At 36.5% G+C, this 23119-nt stretch overlaps 2 protein-coding genes across 11 annotated transcripts in view; both read left to right on the top strand.

Moving 5' to 3' along the window:
- Window positions 1–6654, top strand: part of LOC110831442 (general transcription factor 3C polypeptide 3) — a 67640-nt gene extending 60986 nt beyond the window's left edge. The window contains exons 2-3 of one of the 4 annotated variants that reach the window (XM_022067441.2): window positions 1901–2077; window positions 3248–6654. In XM_022067441.2, the coding sequence (XP_021923133.1) occupies window positions 2036–2077; window positions 3248–5968 (2763 nt within the window). In that variant the 5' untranslated portion in view covers window positions 1901–2035 and the 3' untranslated portion in view covers window positions 5969–6654. Of the gene's footprint in view, window positions 1–1900; window positions 2078–2186; window positions 2328–2466; window positions 2488–3247 lie in introns of those variants that run through there. The other 3 variants (XM_087357956.1, XM_022067442.2, XM_087357957.1) reach the window with 3 other exon arrangements.
- The window catches only part of DNAlig4 (DNA ligase 4), a 31869-nt gene continuing 10945 nt past the window's right edge, over window positions 2196–23119 (top strand). For 6 of the 7 annotated variants that reach the window (XR_002543592.2, XR_015537608.1, XM_022067445.2 and 3 more), the window contains exons 1-15: window positions 2196–2327; window positions 7105–7313; window positions 9113–9270; window positions 9823–9977; window positions 12284–12459; window positions 13352–13563; window positions 13777–13919; window positions 15833–16155; window positions 17013–17133; window positions 17538–17731; window positions 18315–18452; window positions 19815–20079; window positions 20311–20582; window positions 21695–21814; window positions 22697–22821. Coding sequence is in view for 5 of the 7 variants with exons in the window: in XM_022067445.2 (XP_021923137.1) it covers window positions 7152–7313; window positions 9113–9270; window positions 9823–9977; window positions 12284–12459; window positions 13352–13563; window positions 13777–13919; window positions 15833–16155; window positions 17013–17133; window positions 17538–17731; window positions 18315–18452; window positions 19815–20079; window positions 20311–20582; window positions 21695–21814; window positions 22697–22821 (2564 nt within the window). In the remaining 2 variants the exon portion in view is untranslated. Of the gene's footprint in view, window positions 2328–7104; window positions 7314–9112; window positions 9271–9822; window positions 9978–12283; window positions 12460–13351; window positions 13564–13776; window positions 13920–15832; window positions 16156–17012; window positions 17134–17537; window positions 17732–18314; window positions 18453–19814; window positions 20080–20310; window positions 20583–21694; window positions 21815–22696; window positions 22822–23119 lie in introns of those variants that run through there. The other variant, XM_087357959.1, reaches the window with a different exon arrangement.

Here is a 23119-nt window from a genome sequence, read left to right as displayed (position 1 = left end):
TCTTTCCTCTTATTTTTAATTTCTTGAGTAATATATTAACGAGATTTAGGATTTCAAATAAATAGTTCCGGTAGCCGATATGATCTAAAAGAACAAATTTTTGTTATATTGCTAAATTTTTCTTATCCAGAATATTATAATCTGTTCATTGACAGTGCAGACGACAACTTGCTTACAGAGAGACAAATATACATTTTGAAGATTTTTTGTACATCTTCATTAAATGTATTGAAACAAAAGCAAATATTAGAGAATATAAGATTTTAGGTTTTCACAGCAGTGTGAGTTTAGAGGGTGGGTTTCTGGGTAGTATAGAACACACGACGTCATAGATCAGAAGACCACCTTAAACCACCTTAAATGTAGGCCAGGAAGTTAACAAGCTTATATGTAAATAAGGATAAAATAACATGAGTTTAAGGCAGGCATGTGCTGGTTCGCCAAGGTCAATGGTCGGAAAACGAGGTATCAGGTGTGTATTGTTTATCATTTCAAAGCTAAGGGACTTGCTAAGTAAGGAACAACAGTAGTTGAAGAATAATCCCACTTGTCATCTGTTTGTCCCAGTATTTGCCAGAACTTTGTGGGATTTGAGGTTTTCACAGCAGTCACTTTGAAGATGGCTGTCGTCTGGGTTGTTGCGTCGTGTAGTCTGGTAGAAGTTCACCAACGTTTCAGGGGTACTTGCTGCCTCCATCATCAGGGCGATGATGGAGGCAGCAAGCACCTCTGAAACGTCGGTAAAACTACCAGACTACTCGGTCCAACAACCCAGAAGATACCTACTTTCTTATTATGAAAGATTGCGTTGTTTATTCATATTATAGTCCCGTGATTATCGATATATCGATAAATGAATGTATATTCATCGATATTTTGATTCTGATATTTTCTGTGAAGATAACAAAGAGGTCGTATAATTACCCAGAAGTTAACAAGGGAATCGCTGGAACCCTTCGACTCCCCTTTGTCACACCCTTCTATCTTTTCAATTTATTCAAAATGATACGGAGTCAGCACATAGTTCTAACACCATTCTGTGTAGCGAAGAACGAAGAAGACGTGGCCAAATTGAAGGAAACATAAAAATAAGAATATAAACGAAATAATGACGAAGCAGAATATCTTACTAATGCAATTTTAAAGTGTTATTGTTGTTATTGTTATTGGTGGTTGTGGTGGTCAGTATTCATGATATCAGTTTACCATTTTCACTTACAGTAATATTAATCAGTTCCCTGCGTAGAATTGAATAGGCCGTGTTTTACTTATTGCTGCGGTGTCAGATACACTTCTGTTTTAATTCTGCCTCTCTTGTGTCTCGAACGCCACCGATGAACTCTAAACTGGAAGACTCGACACTCAGACACCTGTCACCCACCTGTGACTATTATTATGTGCAATGAACTTATTATCAGTGTAGTGTGTAGGCTAAATGTAATGTGATAAACGTATAGGTAGCTACTAAAGTTGCAAACATCTTGATGACAGTGACAACAAAACAGTTTACATTATTATTTTTGATATACAAAACATTTTAAAACACCACTATTTTGCCATAATCGGCAGAAAAGCGTTTTCTTATCTTTTGTAGGATAAATTTTATTTTTATTATATTTTTAATGGACGAATGATCTTATAAATTTTTAACGGATTATCTGTTATAATTTCGTGCCTATAAGACAACGTTTATGTAACAAACCGTGAAAGTAAGTCTGTGGATAGTCCGGTGATTACCGAAATGCTTATGTGATTTACACTCATTTTGTAATAAATGTCGTTGGTTTATTAAGTGAATTCTTATGTTTCAAACTACACGGTATTAATGTTTTTTTAATTCGGTGTTGGAGTCCCCCCCCCCCCCCCCCCCAATTTCTAGAGTTTGTTTTTTGTGTCGCAGATCGCCTTAGTCTGTGTGTTGATGTGTGGAACTGGAAACAAGTGCAAAACATTTTGAATACTCACGAGAGTGAAGATGTTGGTCTTTGATTTGTACGTCGTGTGAACATTGGAATCTACCTACCAACTTACCCACATGGCGCGCCGCGGCGTTGTAACCCATAACAACATCGACGATGTACGTAGAAGTTCTACTATTGCTTACTAGATGGGACAGGCGTTTGGATGATCGACCAACGGTGATCGATTATGGTTATAATCTGTGAGCGTTAATAGTGATCCGTGGCAATCGATATGTTTGTGTTAACTACGCTGTAGGTCACCTGTGATGTACATCAGTATGTTGAAAATTGTCATTATGTCCTGTATGTTACTAAAATATGTTGATTACGGTATTTGACACAACTTTCTGAAAATTGTATATGAAGGTACGGCGTTTAATTATTTTTTTAATTTTATATCATAAATGTTCGTCTGTTTTACTCAGAGTATAAATAAGGGCATGACGCTAGCAGTTCACCCCCATCTATTGTTGAGGTTTAAGAGTATGTGGAGTTGTACCTCCACTCCCCACGTCTCTGCATGGTGGTGTGTATAGTTGAGCACCATGGTCTTATTTCCCATTTTAAAGTTGCATGTTAACGTGCTGCTATGCTTTAAGGACACTGACGAAAGTTATGAAACTATAGGAATGTTGTAATCATTTAAGCAGTTTGAAATATTTGTTGGTGTGCAGTGAAACAAAAAGTCAGTTACATTTCATCAAGAAAGTTTTCATAAAATCTGTCGTCATACAGAATTCAGACATTACTATAATTCTAACATTTATGCAATACTGGGATAAGCTTACAGTATAACAAACACACATTTTGAAGTTCACCAGAACTTGTAGAAATTTACTATAGTTTCAGTAAGAAATTGAAGTTTAAGCAGAAGGTTGCTACTCTTTGATTATATGTAGTTGCACATTGTTTGTTATTGGCTGGAAATGTACCAGGAGTGTTACTCTGATGTTCTTTGACTTTAGTGGACAGTTTTTCTTTTGATGGATATAGGTGAACTGGTTGCAAAAATTGTGCCAATGCCAGTCACCATTGGATTTTGTGATATTTTTCCAGAAATGTAAATTACCTTCAATACATAGGGCTTTTTAATAGTGGAAATGGTAGTCTTATTGTCACAAAAAGTTCACTGTTAGTTGTTCCACCAGTATGTATATTGTGAGGCACAGTTTATAATATTGGCATGTCCTGTTCAGCATTTAGTTTTTGTAAGCATCAGAATCCCATAAGTGTTAGATCTGTAAAGGACATTGCTTCAAGATGCAGACAGTATCTTGTATTTCCAGATTTGCAAGATGGCATCAAAAGAAGAACCAGAAACATTGCAGGAAGGTGGAGTAAGTGCTGTTCCAGCAGTAATAGCAATGAAAACCTCAACAGATCTTGATAGTGCAGTAGTGATGGAAGAAATTATTGAAGAAGATTTGGAAATGATTGATTCAAGTGAATTTATAGAAGCTCACACTGTAAATATGGATGATGGAGAAATGAGATATGATGGGAAACTGATAATAGATGATGATTTTGATTATGATTCAGACATTGAAGGACAGCAAAGTTTTTCAGAGTATGTTGAAGATGAAATTGTGACTAAGGAACAAGAAAAAGAACTTACTAATAGGTTTTTGAATGGAGAATTGACATTCAGTGAGTATGCAGCATTAATGGAAGGAAATGAAGTTGATGATAGTGCTGATGCCCAGTGTACAGCATCAAATGCCACAGCATCAGCAGCAGATGCATTTGAGAAGGAGTTGAAAGAATCTAGCAGACTAAAGGGAAGAAGAAGGAGTGCCGTAGATGGTGTGAGAAAAAGACGTAGAATTCTTCCACCTGCCCTTCAGGGATTGATGGGTGAAGCAAACTTGCGTTATGCACGTGGTGAACGGGAGACAGCAGTCAAAATGTGTTTGGAAATCATTCGCCAAGTTCCTACAGCTCCAGAACCATTTCAGACATTGGCTGTACTGTATGAAGAATTGGGTGCTCCAGACAAATCATTACAGTTTGCTCTGATTGCAGCACATTTAAGTCCTCATGATGTAGAGCAATGGATACGCCTAGCAGTAATGTCTGAAGAACAGGGGGACATAAAGCAAGCTGTCACTTGTTATTCCAAGGCTATTACTGCTGATGCCAGCAATGTAGAAGTCCATATGAAAAGAGGAATGTTACTGGAACAGATTGGAGAAAGAAAGACTGCCCTTAGAGGATACCAAAGGCTCCTTTCTCTGCTTACACCAGAACAAGGATCAGTTATTGTCCAGGTAGCCAAGATGCTGGCTTGCAAATTTCATGAAGATGATGAATTAGCAAAAGCAAAGGAAACGATGGAAGTTGTATTTAAGAAAGTTCCTCACCTTGTTACTTCAGAAGATGTAAACCTTATGCTTGAACTGTTACTTAGTCAGAAGGAGTACACTCGTTGTCTTGAGATATTGGTCCAGCATTGTGGTATTGAAGTGGAAGCAGAGTCACTGGCTGAAAATGCTGACCCGCCACTAGTAGTATTACATTGCACTATACCAGAATCACTTGCAATTGATTTACATGTAAAACTTACAGTTGTTTTAATTCACTTGAAAGCTTTTCATATGTTGGATATGCTGTTGGAACCTCTGGAAGAAAAAAATCCAGAAGAAGCTGGTGATCTTTACTTGGATGTAGCTGAAGCCTTGATGAATGAAGGGAGATACAGAGATGCCCTCAGACTTTTAAATCCATTGGTGGAAAGTGATAACTATAGCTTAGCTGCAGTTTGGTTGAGGCAAGCAGAGTGTTTGAAAGTTTGTGGACTGCTGGACAAGGCAGCAGCATCCTATGAGATGGTAGTACAACAGGCACCCCAGCACTTACAGGCTCGAATTATACTCTCAGGGTTGTTGAATGAACTAGGACGTGGGGAAGAAGCATTAGTTGTTCTTACACAGGATGCAGAATCCGAAGTCCTAGAACCTGGGCTTCTGTATGAAAAATGCATGTTGCTGAAAGGAGTAGAAGAACGGACTGAAGAATTTTTGGCTGTTGGACAGCTTCTGTTGTCAAGACATTTTGTCCGCATTCGTAATAGGGATGAACTCTATGCTCTTACAAGACTGAGACGTATAGAGAAGAAGACGGAGGCACTGAAAGAAATCCGCACCTCTCGAGGAGAACCACAGTTTGATACTGATGCTCCAGATTTTAGAGTAGGCAAAAACTCGCCGTCAGTTGAGGAAGAATGGGCTCTGTTTCGAGAAATGTGTCAAACTTGCTACAGAATTGGAAGATTTGGTTTGTTGCAAAGATTGGCATTCTCTGCAATGGGTTCTAAACTTTTCTATTCTAATCCTGACAGAGTACTTGAGATGGAATTTCTATGCCTTCTTGCTTGTTTCTACAATGCTGATGCATACTATGGTTACAACCTTGCCAGGGATCAACTTCTGAAAGAGATGAAACTTCCACGTATATGGAACTTATTCAACCTTGTTCTTCAGCGAGCTGATGATGTTCGCCATAATCGTTTCCTTATGCGTCTTTTGGCTCGACATCCCAACCATTCTGCCTTGACCCTTCTACATGCTAACAACTGTCTAGTGGCTGGGACTTACAAGTATGCCCTAAGTGAATATGCTGCAACATTCCGTTCAAATCCTACCTCACTATCAGCCTTCCTGCTTGGTGTTACACTCTTCCAGATGGCATGCCAGAAGTTCTCAGCTAAGAAACATTCACTAGTAACACAGGGTCTTGCTTTCATGTGGAAGTATAAGCAATACCGAGGAGAAGACGGATATCAGGAAGTCCATTACAATATTGGACGGGCCTTTCACCAATTGGGACTTCTTCCTGCTGCAATATACCATTACAAAGAAGCACTAAACTTCACTTCACCTCTCATTGAGACTTACCCACATTTACTGGACCTGAAACAAGAAGCAGCATTCAATTTGTATCTTATTTACATGAGTACTGGTGCATGTGACATTGCACGCAGCTATATTGACAAATATATTGTTATTTAAAATTCTGTTGTCATGACTGTGTTGAGATTCTGTTATTATATGGTTATCCCAGTTTTCCAATGTTCAATTAGTTCTTAGCATTTAAATCCAAAATATGGAATATATGCTGTTTGTGCTGATAGTTAAGTTTCATTACTCTGAGATACCTGTGAGCTCTTCACTTATATTCATCTTTCTTTTTTGTTTTGTTTTTCCTGTCACAGTAAATCATTCTTAGCTTGAATCGTGATGTGACATTCTCAGCAAATGTGGTTGGCATAATGACAGCAGAGTGGACTGGAATGCATTTAATCTGCATATCATTACATCTGTTAGTGAAAGAAAGTATATGATGTGAAATTTTCAAGGTGGTTCTGATACCATATTTTAGAAAGATTTCTCAGATCACTAATTCTTAAATGGTACAGGGGCAGTTTTACAGTTTCTTACTGGGATGGTTATATAACTGTAGAAATTTAAAACTGTTTTGGCTATATGAAAAGTTTTCACAGGACAAGAAAGTTGGTGTTTGTTACCTGCATCATATTTTTTAGACTGGTTATTTCAGGACACTTTGTTATAAGCAGTGGATTGAAAAGTGTATTCAGTAAGCAGGGTTTTTTTCCATCATAGGTCATAAAATTAAAGTTGCCTACTCTTGTTTTTTCTCATCCTCTTAATTGCCAAAATAAAGCATGTTTCAAGCAGGGTTGCATTTATAATTGTTCAATTGCAGTGGATTGACATAGAAGTTGTCAACATTAAGACTAGAAAGAAAGTGCTATTAAAATGTGCAGTAGCAGATGGTGCTGCCTTTGGCAACCTCATTTGTATATCCAGTAGCCCATATTTATATGAATGTTCCATCTCTAACATTATCTGCTTTTAGTGCTGGAATACTGTTAGTCATATTTATAGTGTATTTAATAATGCTTTTTCATTAGCTCGGGCTTTATAGAGTTGAATGAGAGGATGATAGTGCATGGCCTAATTTAAGGCACTATCCTGGAATTTTCCTTGAGGGACTGAGGGAAACACCCCCCCCCCCCCCCCCCCCCCCCCCCAAGTCAGGATAGCCTGTCTGCGGGACTTCCCACATACGAAGCTGGAGCATTAACTGCGATGATACTAATGACTCTTGTCTCATTTATTTCTAGTTTGTGTATATTGTAGATAAGTTAACTTGAAGTAATAACCATAACACATGGAGTATACTGTTGCTTCTAAAATACATTTCAAGAGTCTGTGTCGTCTCTGTGAGATAATTAGTGATTGTGCACGTAATAAGAAGGAAGAATACCTCAAAAAATACATCAACTACTTTCATGAATATTCCAAGAATTTAAAACAGGAATCACCATTATTGGTAAGTATTTTATTTGTAGCATTCTGTACTAACTAACTAACTAGACAGTTTACGGAACCTGAAGGTTCATCACCAAACTAACTAAAGCCCTCCACTGGACCCTGTCTTGATTCTGTACTTGGTAAGTTTTCTACAAAGGATTTTAAGAGATGATATATATCAAATATTATGCTGGAATGCTCCTTGACTTTTATGATTTTGGTGACTGACTGTTAGGAAATCATAATTTCTGTCTTTGAACTGGAGATTTATTAGAATAAGTGAATGTCTTAACTATCATAATGAGTGGTCATAAATATGTGCCAAAGTTCTTCAGGTATCATGGATAATTTTCTTTAATTCTTCATAAATTTATGCTCTCAATATCACCAGCATCTAAAACAATGCACCTGATACCTAATGTGTAGCAATCATCCCTTCCCATAATTTTACGAAGATTTAACAGTTGTGGGAGCATTGTTTATTGCTGTTCTTTGTATGCCTTATACTGACCCTGCACTGAGTTGGAATTTTTCCCTGAACAGAATGTTTTAGAAAATTTCATCTTGCTACTCCACAAATAACATATTAGTCTGTTTGGAACCATTATGCAACCTTACTAACATGTCATAGTATGAAATTATGTGATTCCTTCAGATGTGTTTGTACAATATGTAATTTACAGTGGCATGTCTGAAGAGGCCATCTTAATCTGTACAAAATGGTTAGTCTGTACATACACCTCCATCCCTTTTATATATATGCTGTTTGTACATAGACTTTATTTGCTGGGGAATGAGATGTGTACAGTGTGTAGTGGTATTCATTCAGGCTTCTCCCATTCCTGACATTAATTTTAATATTCCTCCTACCATTCACAAATCTTTTTCAGCATCAGCATTGCATGGTTGTGCCATGGTTTGTCACTGACTTCTCACCACAGAGGCCTGGGTTCACTCCCAGAGCAGTCCATGTGGGGTTTGTGGTAGACGAAGTGGCACTGGAGTGGGATTTTCTTTGAGTCGTTTAGTCTTTCCCTGTCAGTATAATTCCACTGTGTAAGATTTGAGGTTTTCACAGCGGTGTTGCGCTGTGTAGTCTGGTCGATGTTAACCAACGTTTCAGAGGTCATACTGCCTCCGTCATCAGGGCGATTCGAGTATGAAGATTTCTGTCTTCTGGGTTGTTGCGCTGTGTAGTCTGGTCGATGTTAACCAACGTTTCAGAGGTCATACTGCCTCCATCATCAGGGCCCAACAACCCAGAAGACAGAAATCTTCAATTTCACTGTTGTTTCGTATTCACTAATGTATTATCTGGGGGTGAACAATGAGCCTGTTAATGGTTGCATCTCATTAGGAGACATAGGCTTACCCCATTGTACAATAAAAAATAACCAGTTCTTCATAAATGTATTGAAGTGTTTCGAAGTGCTCATGAGGAAGATAACTGAATGTTTTATTTCCTTAAGCTGTTGATTAGTATGAAAATATAACACATTAAAATTAATGTGTTTTGAAAGTGTGACTTTGTTCATAATAACAATTAATTACATTACGTGATAATAAGAATATTGTTTTAATGTTGTTCAGATGTTGTTGTGCAGATTGTTAAATATTTCAGGGAATAAGGCTGTATCTAAATCTATTGCTCCTTTAGTCTTAAAGTGGCATAGCTAAGTGTTCAGTTATGGGATATTTATGTATATACGTATTTTAAAAATGAATCTGTGGTTTTGTCTGTTCACAGAAAGTTCAGAGTATTAATTATTACAGTACATTTTTGTTTTTATATTTGCTTAGCTATGTGTTATGTCCTAGGATGACAGTTTTTATCCCTTCCTGAGACTACTGCTGCCACAACTAGACCGAGAACGTGGTGCATATGGCATAAAGGAACATAACTTGGCCAAGGTCTACATTCGTGTCCTTGGCCTCCCTAAGGAAGGACATGATGCATCAAAACTACTCAATTTTAGGTGGGATTACATTTTTAAAAAAATTGATGATAATGGTACTGTGTTAGTATATTAGTGTCTCAACAGATTTAATAGGTATGAAAGTTGTTAGTAGGCAATAGTCAGACTGCATGTCAAAAACCTATATGGTATAGTGTATGGCAGTGTATATTTGAGTTTAAGAAGTTGAATTTTACTGAAAGAGTATAATGAGAAACGTGGGCATGTAAGGAACAACAAATATTTTATTTAAAGTGCATTCTGAAGCAGCCACAACATAAAATAAATGTAATTTTGTTTTATGGTCCTTGTAGTCTTCAAATACATTCAGGTAGTTTCTTAGTTGCCAGACTCTGTTTTAAACATGAAAGAACAAGTTAATGTTAGCAATTTGTATTGGAAATATTTTAATGAATACACATTTCATGTCTTATAAATACCTGTTAAGCTGCTCTTGATTTTGTGTTTGAAATTCCTGTCTGAGCCACTAAAAATTTCTTTATGTAAGTGGACTTGTGCACTATGTACAAGTGAATTAATATTTGAAGTAATTGGATTCGTGTTTCTTATTAGGACTCCTAAAACTGCAGGCAGCGGTGCAGGTGACTTTGCGGAAGTGGCTTTCTGGGTTCTGAAGAGTCGTTGTCCTGAAGGAGGAAATCTAAGTGTGGAACAAATAAATGTTCATCTTGATAACATAGCACTGAAGCATGCAGCTCATGACCCAAGTAAGATTCGTATTTTCATGAAAAATTATGCAAACTGTCTCCAGCTGTGAAGATGACTGTCTTCTGGGATATTGCACCATGTAGTCTGGTAGAAGTTTCAGAGTTCCTTACTCATTGCTCTGATGATGAAGGCAGCACACACCTCTGAAATACTGGTAAACATCTACCAGACTACATGGTGCAATAACCCAGAAGACAGTAATCTTCATATTTGCTGCCTGGAAAATCTCACAATCTCCAGCTAAAGTAATTGCAGGGGTAGTGTGAAATGATGACTAATAAAATTCAATGGAGTGAGACTGTAGTTGGTGACAGAACTGAGCATTCAGCACATACCTGCCTTTCAGATTTCCTACTGAATGATGATAGCAGCCCCATGAGGTGTTCTGTCCATAATTTGGTTTTGTTTATATTGTGTTCAGATGAAGTCTAAATTAATTTACACTTTACTTTGCCAAACAAGTAAAATCTAGGGATTGTCCAGGAATTTTTACTGATTAGTATGCTATTTTTTTTTGGTTTTAGTTTTCTTTCTTTTTAACTATGTCTCACATATTTACAATATCTTCCTCCTGTAAATGGTTCTTGTATCAATATCCAATAGATATTTATTTGTGTTGATAAGTATCAAGGTTTTTGGGTGTTTTTCACATTCTAGTGTGAGTGAAGAACACCTTAAAGGCCTGTCCATTTAATTCTGTCTGCAATTTTCCATAGAGTAGGAAATCTGCATGACCAAGGGCTATTTCTGTGCAGCAGTTGGACCCGATTTCCCCCTTGTTGAAACAGATGTCCTTGTATCACATTAGTGCATCAGTGACCTAAGGGCATAGTTTCACAACAGTGATCTTAGGTCATTGTTTCACAGATGTGACGTGAAGAATGCCTTTGGAAGTCAATGTGCTTCAAAGAGGTAGACCTTCTCGTTATTGTTAGGTATTCTTCATACTCTTGTTTGAGCGAAGAATGTCTTATGAGCTCATCCATGTCTGTCTGCTGGTTGAATTTTTTTTCTAGGAGGTATGCAACTCACGTGACTAGGGTCATTGTCTTGACATTGTGCAACACTGACATTGGACCATGTTAGTGTAATAATATATTTCATGCACTGGTTATTATTGGAATATATTGTTGCACGCACTTAGACCATATTATTTCAACATTAAGTAATGGGCACTGTTGGAACATACTGTTGCTTAATGGTGACCTCAGAAGATATCACTGTGACATTGACCTATGTGATGTGGCATGAAGAACACTGTTTGGAATGTCTCTGTCCTCCAAACAGTATACCTTTTTAATCTTGTTTCTTCAGGGATAAAGTAAGTCTGAGTCTTGAATGTGTGATTCCAACTGCTTGCTCTTAGGGATGTGATTAAGAGTATGTGAAGGTGTGATTTTGCACTGTGTATTGTACCTTCTTAGTTTTGTATTAAAACTTATGTAGATTTATGTATGAGGTGGTATTAAAAAGCTATGAGAGTGTATTCATAAACTAAGATTTATTTGTAAGATTTGAGGTTTTCACAGAGGTGAGTATGAAGATTTTTGTCTTCTGGGTTGTTGTGCTGTGTAGTCTGGTTGATGTTTACCAACGTTTCAGAGGTCATACTGCCTCCGTCATCATCGCCCTGATGACGGAGGCAGTATGACCTCTAAAACGTTGGTTAACATTGACCAGACTGCACAGCGCAACAACCCAGAAGACAGAAATCTTCATGACGGGAATTAACGATGAATTGCCCTGATGACGGAGGCAGTATGACCTCTAAAACGTTGGTTAACATTGACCAGACTACACAGCGCAACAACCCAGAAGACAGAAATCTTCATGATGGGAATTAACGATGAATTGCACTGATGACCAAGGCAGTATGACCTCTAAAACGTTGGTTAACATTGACCACACTATGCAGCGCAACAACCCAGGAGACAGAAATCATCAAAGATTCATTTAATTGATTATGTTACTTCAGGATACTCTCTTTGAGAGTCATATACTGAGTTCAATGATTCTGCTGTTGTAGGAAGTATACATTAAACTCTTTTTGAAATACTGTTCAAGTACATGTTGCAAATTTTGTTGACTCTCCGAAAGATCAATAAATCTCTCTCATTTGGACTTCAGTTACATTTTTGTAAAAAGAAACAGTTTGCAGGGAGAAAGATCTAGTGAGTAATGGGATGGTGGTCCACAGCACTTTTATTCGTGGTCATGAAATGTTGGACAGACAGGGCAGCGTAAATGGGGCTCTTTGTCATGATGAAGTGATCAATCTAAATTGATTGAAACTGTGCTGTTACAGGAGGAGTTGATGCTGAGCTTGTTGCGATGCTAACTTCTATGTCTGCGGCAGAACAGAAGTGGTTGATACGGATGTTGTTAAAGGACATGAAGTTGGGCTTGGGTCAGAGCCGTATTTTTCATATATATCATCCGGATGCCCTGGAGCTGTATGATGTTTCTAACAGTCTTCTTAAGGTATGTCATGAGTACTGCAACCTTTTTTCTTGTTAGCCTTACAAATGAAAGTAAAACTGTAATTAGTTGAGTTATTTAACATACCTATTCATATATTTTAATTCAAATGTAATTAAGGAACCCAAAAGTCAGTCTGTTAATAATTGAGGCAGGGATCACATTTATGCTCGTTACATAGGTACTGTTAAAAGAGTTTTTTATATTTGATATTTTGAAATTGGATACAGATTTTGTTTGCTGACACAGCATAGCAAAAAGCTAATTTGTAATAAGTTCATGTCTGTTTAATATGAGCTACAGATTCATAATTAATTAATTTTTAAGTGGTAATTATGCTGACATAACCATGTGTTAAATTTTGTATGTTGTACAGTTGTCTGGAAAGATCAGATCTGCACTACTGTTAACCTGATGAATTTAATCTTGTGACCACTGTTAAATAAGGATCTCAAAACAACAAACTTCGTACAATCTGATGTATCAGTAAGAAATGTCAGTATTTGATGAAATCTAGTGTTAGTGGCCCTTATTAAACTTTGTTTACAAATCTTAATTATAATCTATATTGTATAATTTAAATTACATCTTCATGTATTATGTACGTATTTGTACAGAAAAACTTTTCTTGTATATTGTAATGCAGCAAAAATATCAAATGTGCACTTTCGAAGGGTAAAGAAGAGTGAAATATAGACATAGTTTTTAAATTAAGATCCTCTTTAAAAACAAAGTTCAAGTTCATTTCATTCAAACAATATAGATTTATATACATCCTCCTTAATTCTTACATACATTTAACCCATTCATTCTGGGTCAGTCAGATTGACATGTCTGCATTTTACATCCTTGTAACCTCAGAGGTTTACCTGTGCATGTGGTATATGTATTTCAGGTGTGCCAGCTGCTACGCGATCCAAACATCCGTTTGCATGAAGTGGAAGTTTCATTGTTCTCACCATTTCGACCAATGCTAGCAGAACGTTGTAATGTGCAAACTATAGAAGAATCTATGAAGAAAAGTCAGTTTTATTATGTAGAAACTAAATATGATGGTGAAAGGTTCCAGTTGCATATGGAAAATGGAGTCTTCAAGTATTTCTCCCGGTTAGACATTATGTACACAACAACTTAGTTACATTCTCTATTCATTGTGACAAAGAAAGTGGTTCTTGAAAAACATCAAAATGGAATTTGTATTTGTCACTGGCAGGAAAGCAGATCTAGTCTTTTAAAAATTCTTCTCTCGTGTGCATATGTTTTCTTTTGTAAATCTTTAAAATGGGAACCTACTTACAGAACAAAAGTTGTATTTTGCAGGAATGGTTATGAGTATACAGATGTGTATGTCACACTCCTGACATCTCATGTTTCAAAATTACTGCGAGCTGATACAAAGAATTGCATACTGGATGGAGAAATGATGGGCTGGAACAAAAATTTGAAATGCTATAAATATAAAGGTAAGAGGAGAATAATCTTAATGTCAGTAATAGCCTGAACTATGCTCTGTTCCTGTTTATGGTCCTATGATTGCAGAAAGAGTTATACATATTCACTGTTTTGCGTCTTGAGTGCATATACCCCATATAACCTTCTCTGCCGTGAATTACATTGCTGAATGTTACACTTTCCATGATGCTAATACAAAAAATTACTCTTACAGCTTTGGTGGTTTTCCTTTGACAGCCAGTTTTAAAATTGGGTCTACATTCTTCCCACATTTTGATGATAAAGAATGTTGCCATTAGAGTATCCAGAAAATTGCATGATTAAAGATTATGTAACTAGCATTGAAAGCCGATACATTTACTAGCATACATGCTTTCATGTAAGGATACAGGTAATTTAAGTGGTGAGTCCTGATTTGTTCCTTGGACATATAACTCACTTGTCTTTCTTTAATCCTTTTGCTGCAGTATTTGACTGAAGTTGAACAAGCAATTATGACTACAGTGCAACATTCAACTTTAGTCCACATCGAGAAATAATTATCTTTTGCTGTGATATTCAATTTCATTCCATGAGCTAAGAAAATGCATTTTTTGTTGATCTACATAATACAGGGTGCGGCAGTGGAATGTGACGGTTTTCAGAGCGCTATTGTGGCAAACTCGGGTCGAATTAAAAAAAACACTTTCACTTGATAAACAGCAGTACAATGCAATTTATTAATCTCTGCTTATTTCTTAATAATAACATTTGTCAAGTGGCCTACATGACAATGAATACATTCTTGTAATCTAGACCGGAAATTGCCCATAACTAGTCGCAATAAAGCAGCATCAATTGCTCGAATTTCTTCGGTGATGCATTGTTTCAACTCCATACACTCTAGACTTCAAATATCCCCATAGGAAGTAATCGGCAGCCGTTAGATCAGGGGACCTAGGCGGACAGGCGATGTCTCCAAATCGGGAAATGATGTGTCTGGAAAACATGGCTCGCAACCTGTTCATCAATTCATGAGCTGTGTGCACTTTGCACAAATTTAATTTTGTGAAATTTGAGGTTCTCGTGCAGAATATGGTGAACACTCCTGTCCGATAGGTGTAATGCAGCTGATTGATGTCTAGCAGAATGAGTTGGACTCTGCTGCACTGCTTCCCTAACCCTGGCAAAGTTCTCTGGTGTGCGGACTGTTCATGCACTACCAGAAAAACGATCACAAACACTGCGGGTGTTCCTGAAGTTTTCCACCCACCTCAAAATAATGTTACGGGTAGGAATTCTTTCATGCTGTACGACATTAAATGCACGCCTAAATCTTCTCTGGGTCTTGAATACCGATTTGCATTCAATAAATGCTGTTACCGTGAATACGCGTTCCGCCACCGACCAGTTAGCCATACTGTCTCTCACCACACTGGCAGAAGAAACTGAATCCCTTGGCGGTCACATAGACACACACACTTCCCCCAACACTCAATACCGCTAGCTGCAGCAGCACTCTGAAAACTGTCACATTCCACTGCCGCACCCTATATAACAAAAAAAAAAATTCTTTCAATGTGAAAGTAGTAATCGATGAACCATCACCACCATCTGTGATATGTTTACAACGGCAAGCTTTAAAAAATTACTCATACGATTTGATTCTGTCACCACCTGTGTACAATTCCTTGAGCCAAATAGCATTTTATTGTTTTATTATAGACATAAATTTCCTAAATATGAAATTCAATAAAAGATCTTCAGAACTGGACATTTGTAAATTTGGAAAGTTGACTTTATGAGTTCTGCCCAGAAATCCTAGTTATGTTTTGCAAACCATTTCTACACACATTGAAGAATAGGGGAAAGGAAAAAAATAATTCTGCAAGGTTATTTTTTAAGTTCAATGTGAAAAGGAATGACAGCTTTACATCTGTTCTAGGTACCAATTTTGATGTCAAGTGCTTAAAGGAAGGGGACTGCATTCGTCCATGTTTGTGTGTGTTTGATGTCTTGTTGTATAATGGTCAAGTACTCACCAACAAGCCACTGTCTGAGCGACTCCATTATCTAAAGAATCTCTTCACACCTTCTGAGGGGATCTTCATGCATGCAGAACGCAAGGAAGTAACAACTGGGCAAGAAGTAATACATGAACTAAACCTGGCAATTGATAACAGGTTAGAAGGAATTGTACTGAAGGATCCAACATCAATTTACAAACCTAACATGAGGAAAGGAGGCTGGTATAAAATCAAACCTGAGGTAAATCATCCTCTTTATGGTAGTGAGTTGAGGTCTTATATTTTAACCAAACTTATGCTTCTACAAAATATTATAGTTTGTCTGTAACCCTTTAATAAGCGTGATCACAGTACTTGTCTTATAACTTTCAACAAATCTGACATGTCTGAAAACATTGCTAGAAGTTATTTTGCAAAAGTAATTTTAGTACTGTTACATTATTTATCTGAATGTCAAGTAATTCTTCAAGTGACACATTCAGGGAGCTTCATAGTTCTGGAAATCCAAAAAAACTTTACATAGGGCCAAATCAGATAAATGTGGTGGATATTCAAACAGTATTTTTGGGCCACAAATCACTTTACCAAATGTGCTTTTGGGAAGGTGCAACCCAGAAGATGGACATATCTGAATGTACTCCTGTGAGAATCTCAAATCCTACAGTGAGATTATTAGTCTTTTCTTATATGGTCATTACTATTTTAAAATCAATTTAGTGATATCCTTGAAACTCTGTATAAAATTCATGCCACAGGGTATGATACCAAGGAAACACATTTAAACTCCTAATGGAATAAACGTTCCCTGAATTTTAGGTGAGATACACCATTTACCATGCAGAAAATTTGGTCAGTAGCATAATTTGTTGCATATGGAAAGTAATGTTATAGCCATGTATCTGAAGGATTTACTTCCCAGCTTTGAGCCCTTTTTAGCATAAAGTAAATCCTGTTTTGAGTGGAAACTACTGCATTGAAGTAAAAGATGTTGAGCATTTTCACATAAGTTACATATAAGGAAAGCTGAGAAAAGTCTTTAATCATTGTAAATACATTTGTGTCTCTTTCGTTCATTAATTTGTGGTTATCTTTTATTAGTACACGGAAGGTTTAATGGACCATCTGGACCTTATTATTATGGGTGGTTACTTTGGAGAAGGGCGGAGGAAGGGTATTAGTCATTTTCTTGTTGGAGCTGCTGTGCCGCCACCTATTGAAGGTATGTGTGTATGTGTGTGTGTGCAAATATATATATATAAAATGTTTTATTGGGAAACTAGGATTTTTAACCATTTAAAGCCAAATGGCAACTATGTGTCTAATGTATGTCATTCTCAGAATAAACCAATTATTTCCATAAATAGCATTCACCATCTGATCTTTGTGATGGTGCTTAATTATGTTATGTTTTTGGTACAGACTTAATTCTTAAATTTTATTTAGATGAGTTTCAGCATCAAAGGGTTAACTGTGATAATTATTTTGGACATTGTCCTTGGGCAGTGGACAATGTCCAAAGTAATTTTCATATTTATGACAACACACCATCATAAAAAACACTTCGACTTAACTTGTAGGGTTTTATAATGCCTCTTCAATTCAGCTGGGATACTTTTAATGCAGATATGGAACCAGTGGAGTTTCATTCTGTCGCACGTGTGGGCTCAGGCTACTCTGCGGATGAGTTATCAGAACTACTACAGAAGCTGTCACTTCACTGGCAGCGTGTGACTCCAGGTCAGTGTCCACCTGCTCTTGTATGGACCAAAGAAAAGCCAGATGTATGGATTGCTCCACAAAATTCTTATATACTGGAGGTACATATAATTTAATTTATTTTTATATTGTGTAAGGACATGATAGAAATATGTATAAAATATGTGACATGATGTGATTTTGAATAATGAATGTTAGCAAGTAATAGATAATGAAATGGTATTACCTTCATTAACATTTGTGAAAGTACTTAATAAATTATACTTCATTTTGTATCTGTGTATGTTTAAGTATGTGTGGGTGTTGCCACATTTTTTATTGATTTTCAAATACAATATTAGATTGTGGAGGGCATTTATTGTATAACTCAGGTATACAGAAGTTCAAATTAGGAATCAGTTTAAGTTAACAAACTACAAATAAGATAGGTGTTTTTAATATTATAAATCTAAAGTTCATTCAAAACAAGAAAATTATATAAAAGTTCCGTTACATAACTCACTCTGTCACACATTACCAGGAGAGTGAATAAGCTAGCTTGTTGAATGATACAGATATACATTGTAATGTTTTATGTGTTAATATGGGTTTGATTTATGGTGGAGTTGAAATGAGGTATATTTTCATGGTAATATAGCTTATCTGAAGTTCTTCAGTAGTTATCATATTTTCTATAATTTTCAGGTTAAAGCATCCGAGATCGTACAGAGCTCTTCATACAAAGTTGACTATACACTTCGATTTCCTCGTGTCGAAACTATCCGCTATGACAAAAAGTGGTCTGACTGCATGACTATCATAGATTTTGACAGTTTAAGGAAGGTAATGTTGAATTGGCTACTAATGTTTATCACGTAGGTGTCAGTAATGAGATTTTCTAAATATTAGCTCAAAAATGTTTAATTACAACACCAAGGCCTCATTATTAAGTGGTTTTCTTTAGCTTACGCCTCTTTGTTATAATACAGCTTTTTCTTGGAGCTCCGAATTTGGCTACTGGCTTTGTACTTCTCAAAAGATTTTTCTTATTATGTAATCGTATTCTTGCCAAGTGCCTTTTGACTGCTTGATGGCAGGGCTTCATTCCTGATTTGAATTGAATTTCCATGGCCGTTTATTATTATAGAATCACTTCTGCAAAGCTAAAATGCTTACTATCAGCAAGAAGAATGTATAGTAAACACTTCCTAGAGATGCACATAGGCTAGACATGGGCAAAGACTGCTCTCAGTACCTTATGAAGTATCTTTACCATTGCTTGTGGCATTAGTGCATATGATGACCATGAACACAGCTAGATACATGAATTGGAACATGCAAAAACTGTTTTTTAAATGCTGTACAGAGGGCTGAAACTTGTGTAGGGATTAAAATATTGTGCATAAACTGCAAGTAAACTCTTAAATAAAAAAAATACTTTATCAAGGAAACTATGTGTGAGTTTTGTCTTGTCTGGGACTGAAAAATACCTTCTGTGAAGTATGTGAACCTTAAATTGGAGCTTATCTGTGTTTATGTGTATGTATTTTGAAATTTCTCAGTGTAATCAGTTTTCATGTAATGTACAACACTGTACTTGTGACAGCAGATTGTATAGGTAGAAAATATGTCAAAACAGTTTATTCTGCCAGTAAGTTGCATGCCTTAATAAGTCTGCTTTTAGATTGTTGTTTGTAATATTTTGTTATATTCCTCTCAATGTGTGCAACTGTATTTATGGCTTTTGATGGTTGTAAAAAGTAATGTATTGTACAAGTTTGGTGGACTAATAAATGGCAACCACATTTTTTATGATAGGCAAAGAAATCTGACTGCTGTACTCATGCTGATGTGATAACTAAATTCTTCTTTCTTTATCTCCTATCACTCTTTTTCCAGAGCATAGGGCCTCCTTTCAGAGGTTTCCTTGGTCTTTTGTTAACTAAATTGCCACTATCATACTTTTATCTCAAGGTGTGATGTGTAAACCTGTTGATGTAATAAAATTACCGCCATCTTACTGTATTAACTCCCCATCTTCCTTTGATGATGCAGCTCAGAGCTCATTGTCAGATTATAAAGCTAGCCCAGGGTCATACAAAAGTTTGACTTTGCTTGGTTTAAACTCCTGTAAGATGGTGCCAGTAATACTTTCTCTAGCTCTTTAGGTTTATGTTATGTAAATGTTGATTTTGATGATTACAGGAGGCATCTGGGAAACTGTACTCTAGACATGTTGATGCCAGTGATCAGTTGTCAGAATCACCGAAAAAGAAGGTACGGCAACTGAAGAAAATACCCATTACCTTAGGTGAACAGTTTTGTGGTATTGACGTATCTGAAGTCAATGTGACATCGAACTCGTTAGAAGCAAAGGTGTTTTGTGTGTTAACTGGCTGTCAAGATCATACAAAACAAGACATAGAGACCAAAATCATACAGAACGGAGGCACAGTTGTGCAAAACACAGGTAATTTTGTGTTTGAATGTCTTTGTAATAAAAAATAATGTTATGTGCTCTTGGAAACTGAAGTCAGAAATTGTGCATGTTCTTTATGCGTACAAATTAATGGCGTGCCAGTGAACTTCTGGGCAGTATGAAAGGACATCCATGTACCTGTGCATGTTAAGTAAAACCCACCTAAGTACTATATCCTAGAATCATGCCTACAAATATATTTTTATTTTCATATATGTTTAGGACATAACACATTCTGTGCTCTGGCTGGAGACTCCACACTTCGTGTGCGCAACATTGCTAAGAGTGGACAGTGCAGTGTTGCCCGTGTAGACTGGCTTCTGCGCTCAATAGCTGCTAATATGTTATTGCCCTGGACTCCTGCTGACCTTTTATATGCAACACCAACAGTAAGCGAACAGCTCTCTGTTGAATTTGATAAGTTTGGAGACAGCTACACGCAACCGCTGACTGAAGAGTCACTGAAGTATGTTCTTGAACAAGTTGAAAAAAGTGTAAGTAGTAGTAGATTTCAATAACTTTTGTGTTTCTCAAGTTCATTCTTTTATAAAACCCATTTGACCTCAGTAAATATTGGCTAGAACCCCCAAAACAAAATTTAAAAGCCTCATATGAAACTGGGATTGGATATACTGTTCACGACTAATCTTGAGACTTGCGGGGTGAAGGAGGAAGGAGGAAAGATAGCGTCTGCCTTTAACGCTTCGGACTTCCTGCATTCCTTGCAAGTCTCAAGATTACAGTCGTGAATAGTACCAGATCATGGACAGTACATGAGAGAGAACAAAATGAATCAAAATTGAAGAATTTTTCTATAATGAGTCTGAAATTAATGAAAAAATTATGTTTTTAACACAAGTTTTTCAGCAACCTGTTTGTGTGATTAGCTGTCTGTGTCTCTTCACCTCCTACCTTTTAATCTGAGCATTAGCCCAATTTTTGTTGTAACTTTGAGTGCATATAGGTAAGTAGTCAGTCTTACTGTACAGGTATATGGGATTTAAACCCCCATACTGTGGGGCTGCTGGCTCGAACTTACTTCTGAGGTTAACAGTTTGGCTGTATGCTACTGTGACACAAGGGTAGTTTGATCATGTGTAGTTCACAGTACTTGGTTGATAAAGGTAATGTGTGATGTTACTTTTTTCTATCCCTCAAATTTCCAAATTTAATGACTCAGAGACCAGGATCTTTATTTTATATTATTTCATTTATGATATATCTTTATCTTCAGTTGTTTGTTATAAAATTCACATCTAGAAATGTTAGATATTTCACAGCTATAAAAATTGACACATTTTTGTGGTTGTTGGTCTTATAGGTTGTAAGACTCTGTGGACTTGTAGATAGATATCCAATCTTTAGAGAAACAGGCTGCCTCCATTTTCGTGGTGTTTCAACACAGAAGACTAATGCTGATGTCTTTACCACTGTAACAACCAAAAATCTCAGACACAGTTTTGTTCATCTTGATCATGTGAATGTTACTGGTTGATTACAGAAAATGTAATGTTATGTTCCTATGTACTATAACAAGAAGGTGGTGGATGCATTGCCTTGTCTACATATACGATGTAACTTATGGTAATTCTGATTCTTTCAACAGGGTTGTGTTATGGACCTTACTGAAGAAATGTTAGCAGATCTTGAAATAGAACTGTTTCGTGGACCCAGTCCTTATGGCCTCTTCCGTTTGTGTCGGTCATATGTGGACAAATACTTCACGGTAGGTACAGTAATTTCTTGTGAAATATGTGGGAAACTTTGTCAAATCATGTTTGACAAACTGAAACATGCACCATAGTGCTACTCAGCACGATTACAAAAATAATCAAAAAGTTCACATATAATACACTCTCAGTTATCTGCTTTGTGCATTAATCACTGAAATTTTGGTTTTCTATATTATGTCATTACAATCTGTTATAACTTGCAGTCAATCATGAACAGTCGTGAAAGTATGAATCTAGCATTGCACGTGCCTCCAAATTTGTGTCGTAATATTTGCTAAAAACAGAATTTGAAAAACTGACTGCCTTTATATTTACCGGACATGTTGTTCATGACTATTTTCTGTCCCTAAACTTAAAAAGATCTTGAAAGGCAAAATATTTGAAGGTGCAAAAACAAGTGAATAATGCAATCGAAAAGTTGTTGGCAATTTCAACAGTGGCATGAATGCTGAAACGAGTGTGTATATGCTGAAGAAGCCTGCTTTGAAATGGATTAACCTACCATTGAAGTGCAGTATCATAGTTGTCACAGATTATCTTCATTCTTTATGACTCGGTCTCATAGTCATTGAGAAAAGTTATTAGCAGACTGATTCACTACATTTCACTTCTTGGAAATTATTTAGAATGTTGGGTAGTCACATAAAGCAATTTTATTAATTTTTTTTTTCATTTAGATTGGCAAATTTTGTAATTTGATTTCAATTGAAAATAAGAGGAGAGAATGTCTATTAAATTTAGGGCACAAGTATAACAGACAAGAATACAGAACATCTTCCAGGTGAACTCATGTGCTTTTTAAGCCTAATCCCCCCTTAATTTTTTAATGCAAAGTTGGTACCATACTAAACAATGTCCCCTTTTTTATGTTTCAGTTAAATGATCCTTTGTCAGGTGAAAGCAAAGAGTTGGATATTGTGGAACTTGACTTTAGTTTCTATGGAGGTCAGGTTTTTTCACATATAGATGAGCAGACTACCCATGTGATTATACATTCTCAGTGAGTATAATAGTGAATAAATTACTTTCCATTTAAATGCAATAACAGTAACCTCCAACAGACCTTTAAAATGTTTTCATTAATAAATTGTCACTAAAATAATTATTGCAAACATTATAGCAGACCTTGTGCATTATTGTTATGTATCAGTACTGTATACCAGGATGGTACCGTGTAGTCAGCACAACTCTGGTGTTGTTGAAACTTTGTGATAGAATGCTAAACAAATAGGTTCAGGTACAGTAAAATCCCCGTTTATAGTTCTTCTGTCATATAAATAGCGACAAAGGAGAACCTT

Source organism: Zootermopsis nevadensis, unplaced genomic scaffold (genome assembly GCF_977971745.1).
Source record: "Zootermopsis nevadensis isolate Lab colony 2312 unplaced genomic scaffold, Znev_1.0 Znev_ptg000029l, whole genome shotgun sequence".
Classification (NCBI taxonomy): Eukaryota; Metazoa; Arthropoda; class Insecta; order Blattodea; family Termopsidae; genus Zootermopsis; species Zootermopsis nevadensis.
This window is presented reverse-complemented; position numbering and strand designations above follow the sequence as displayed.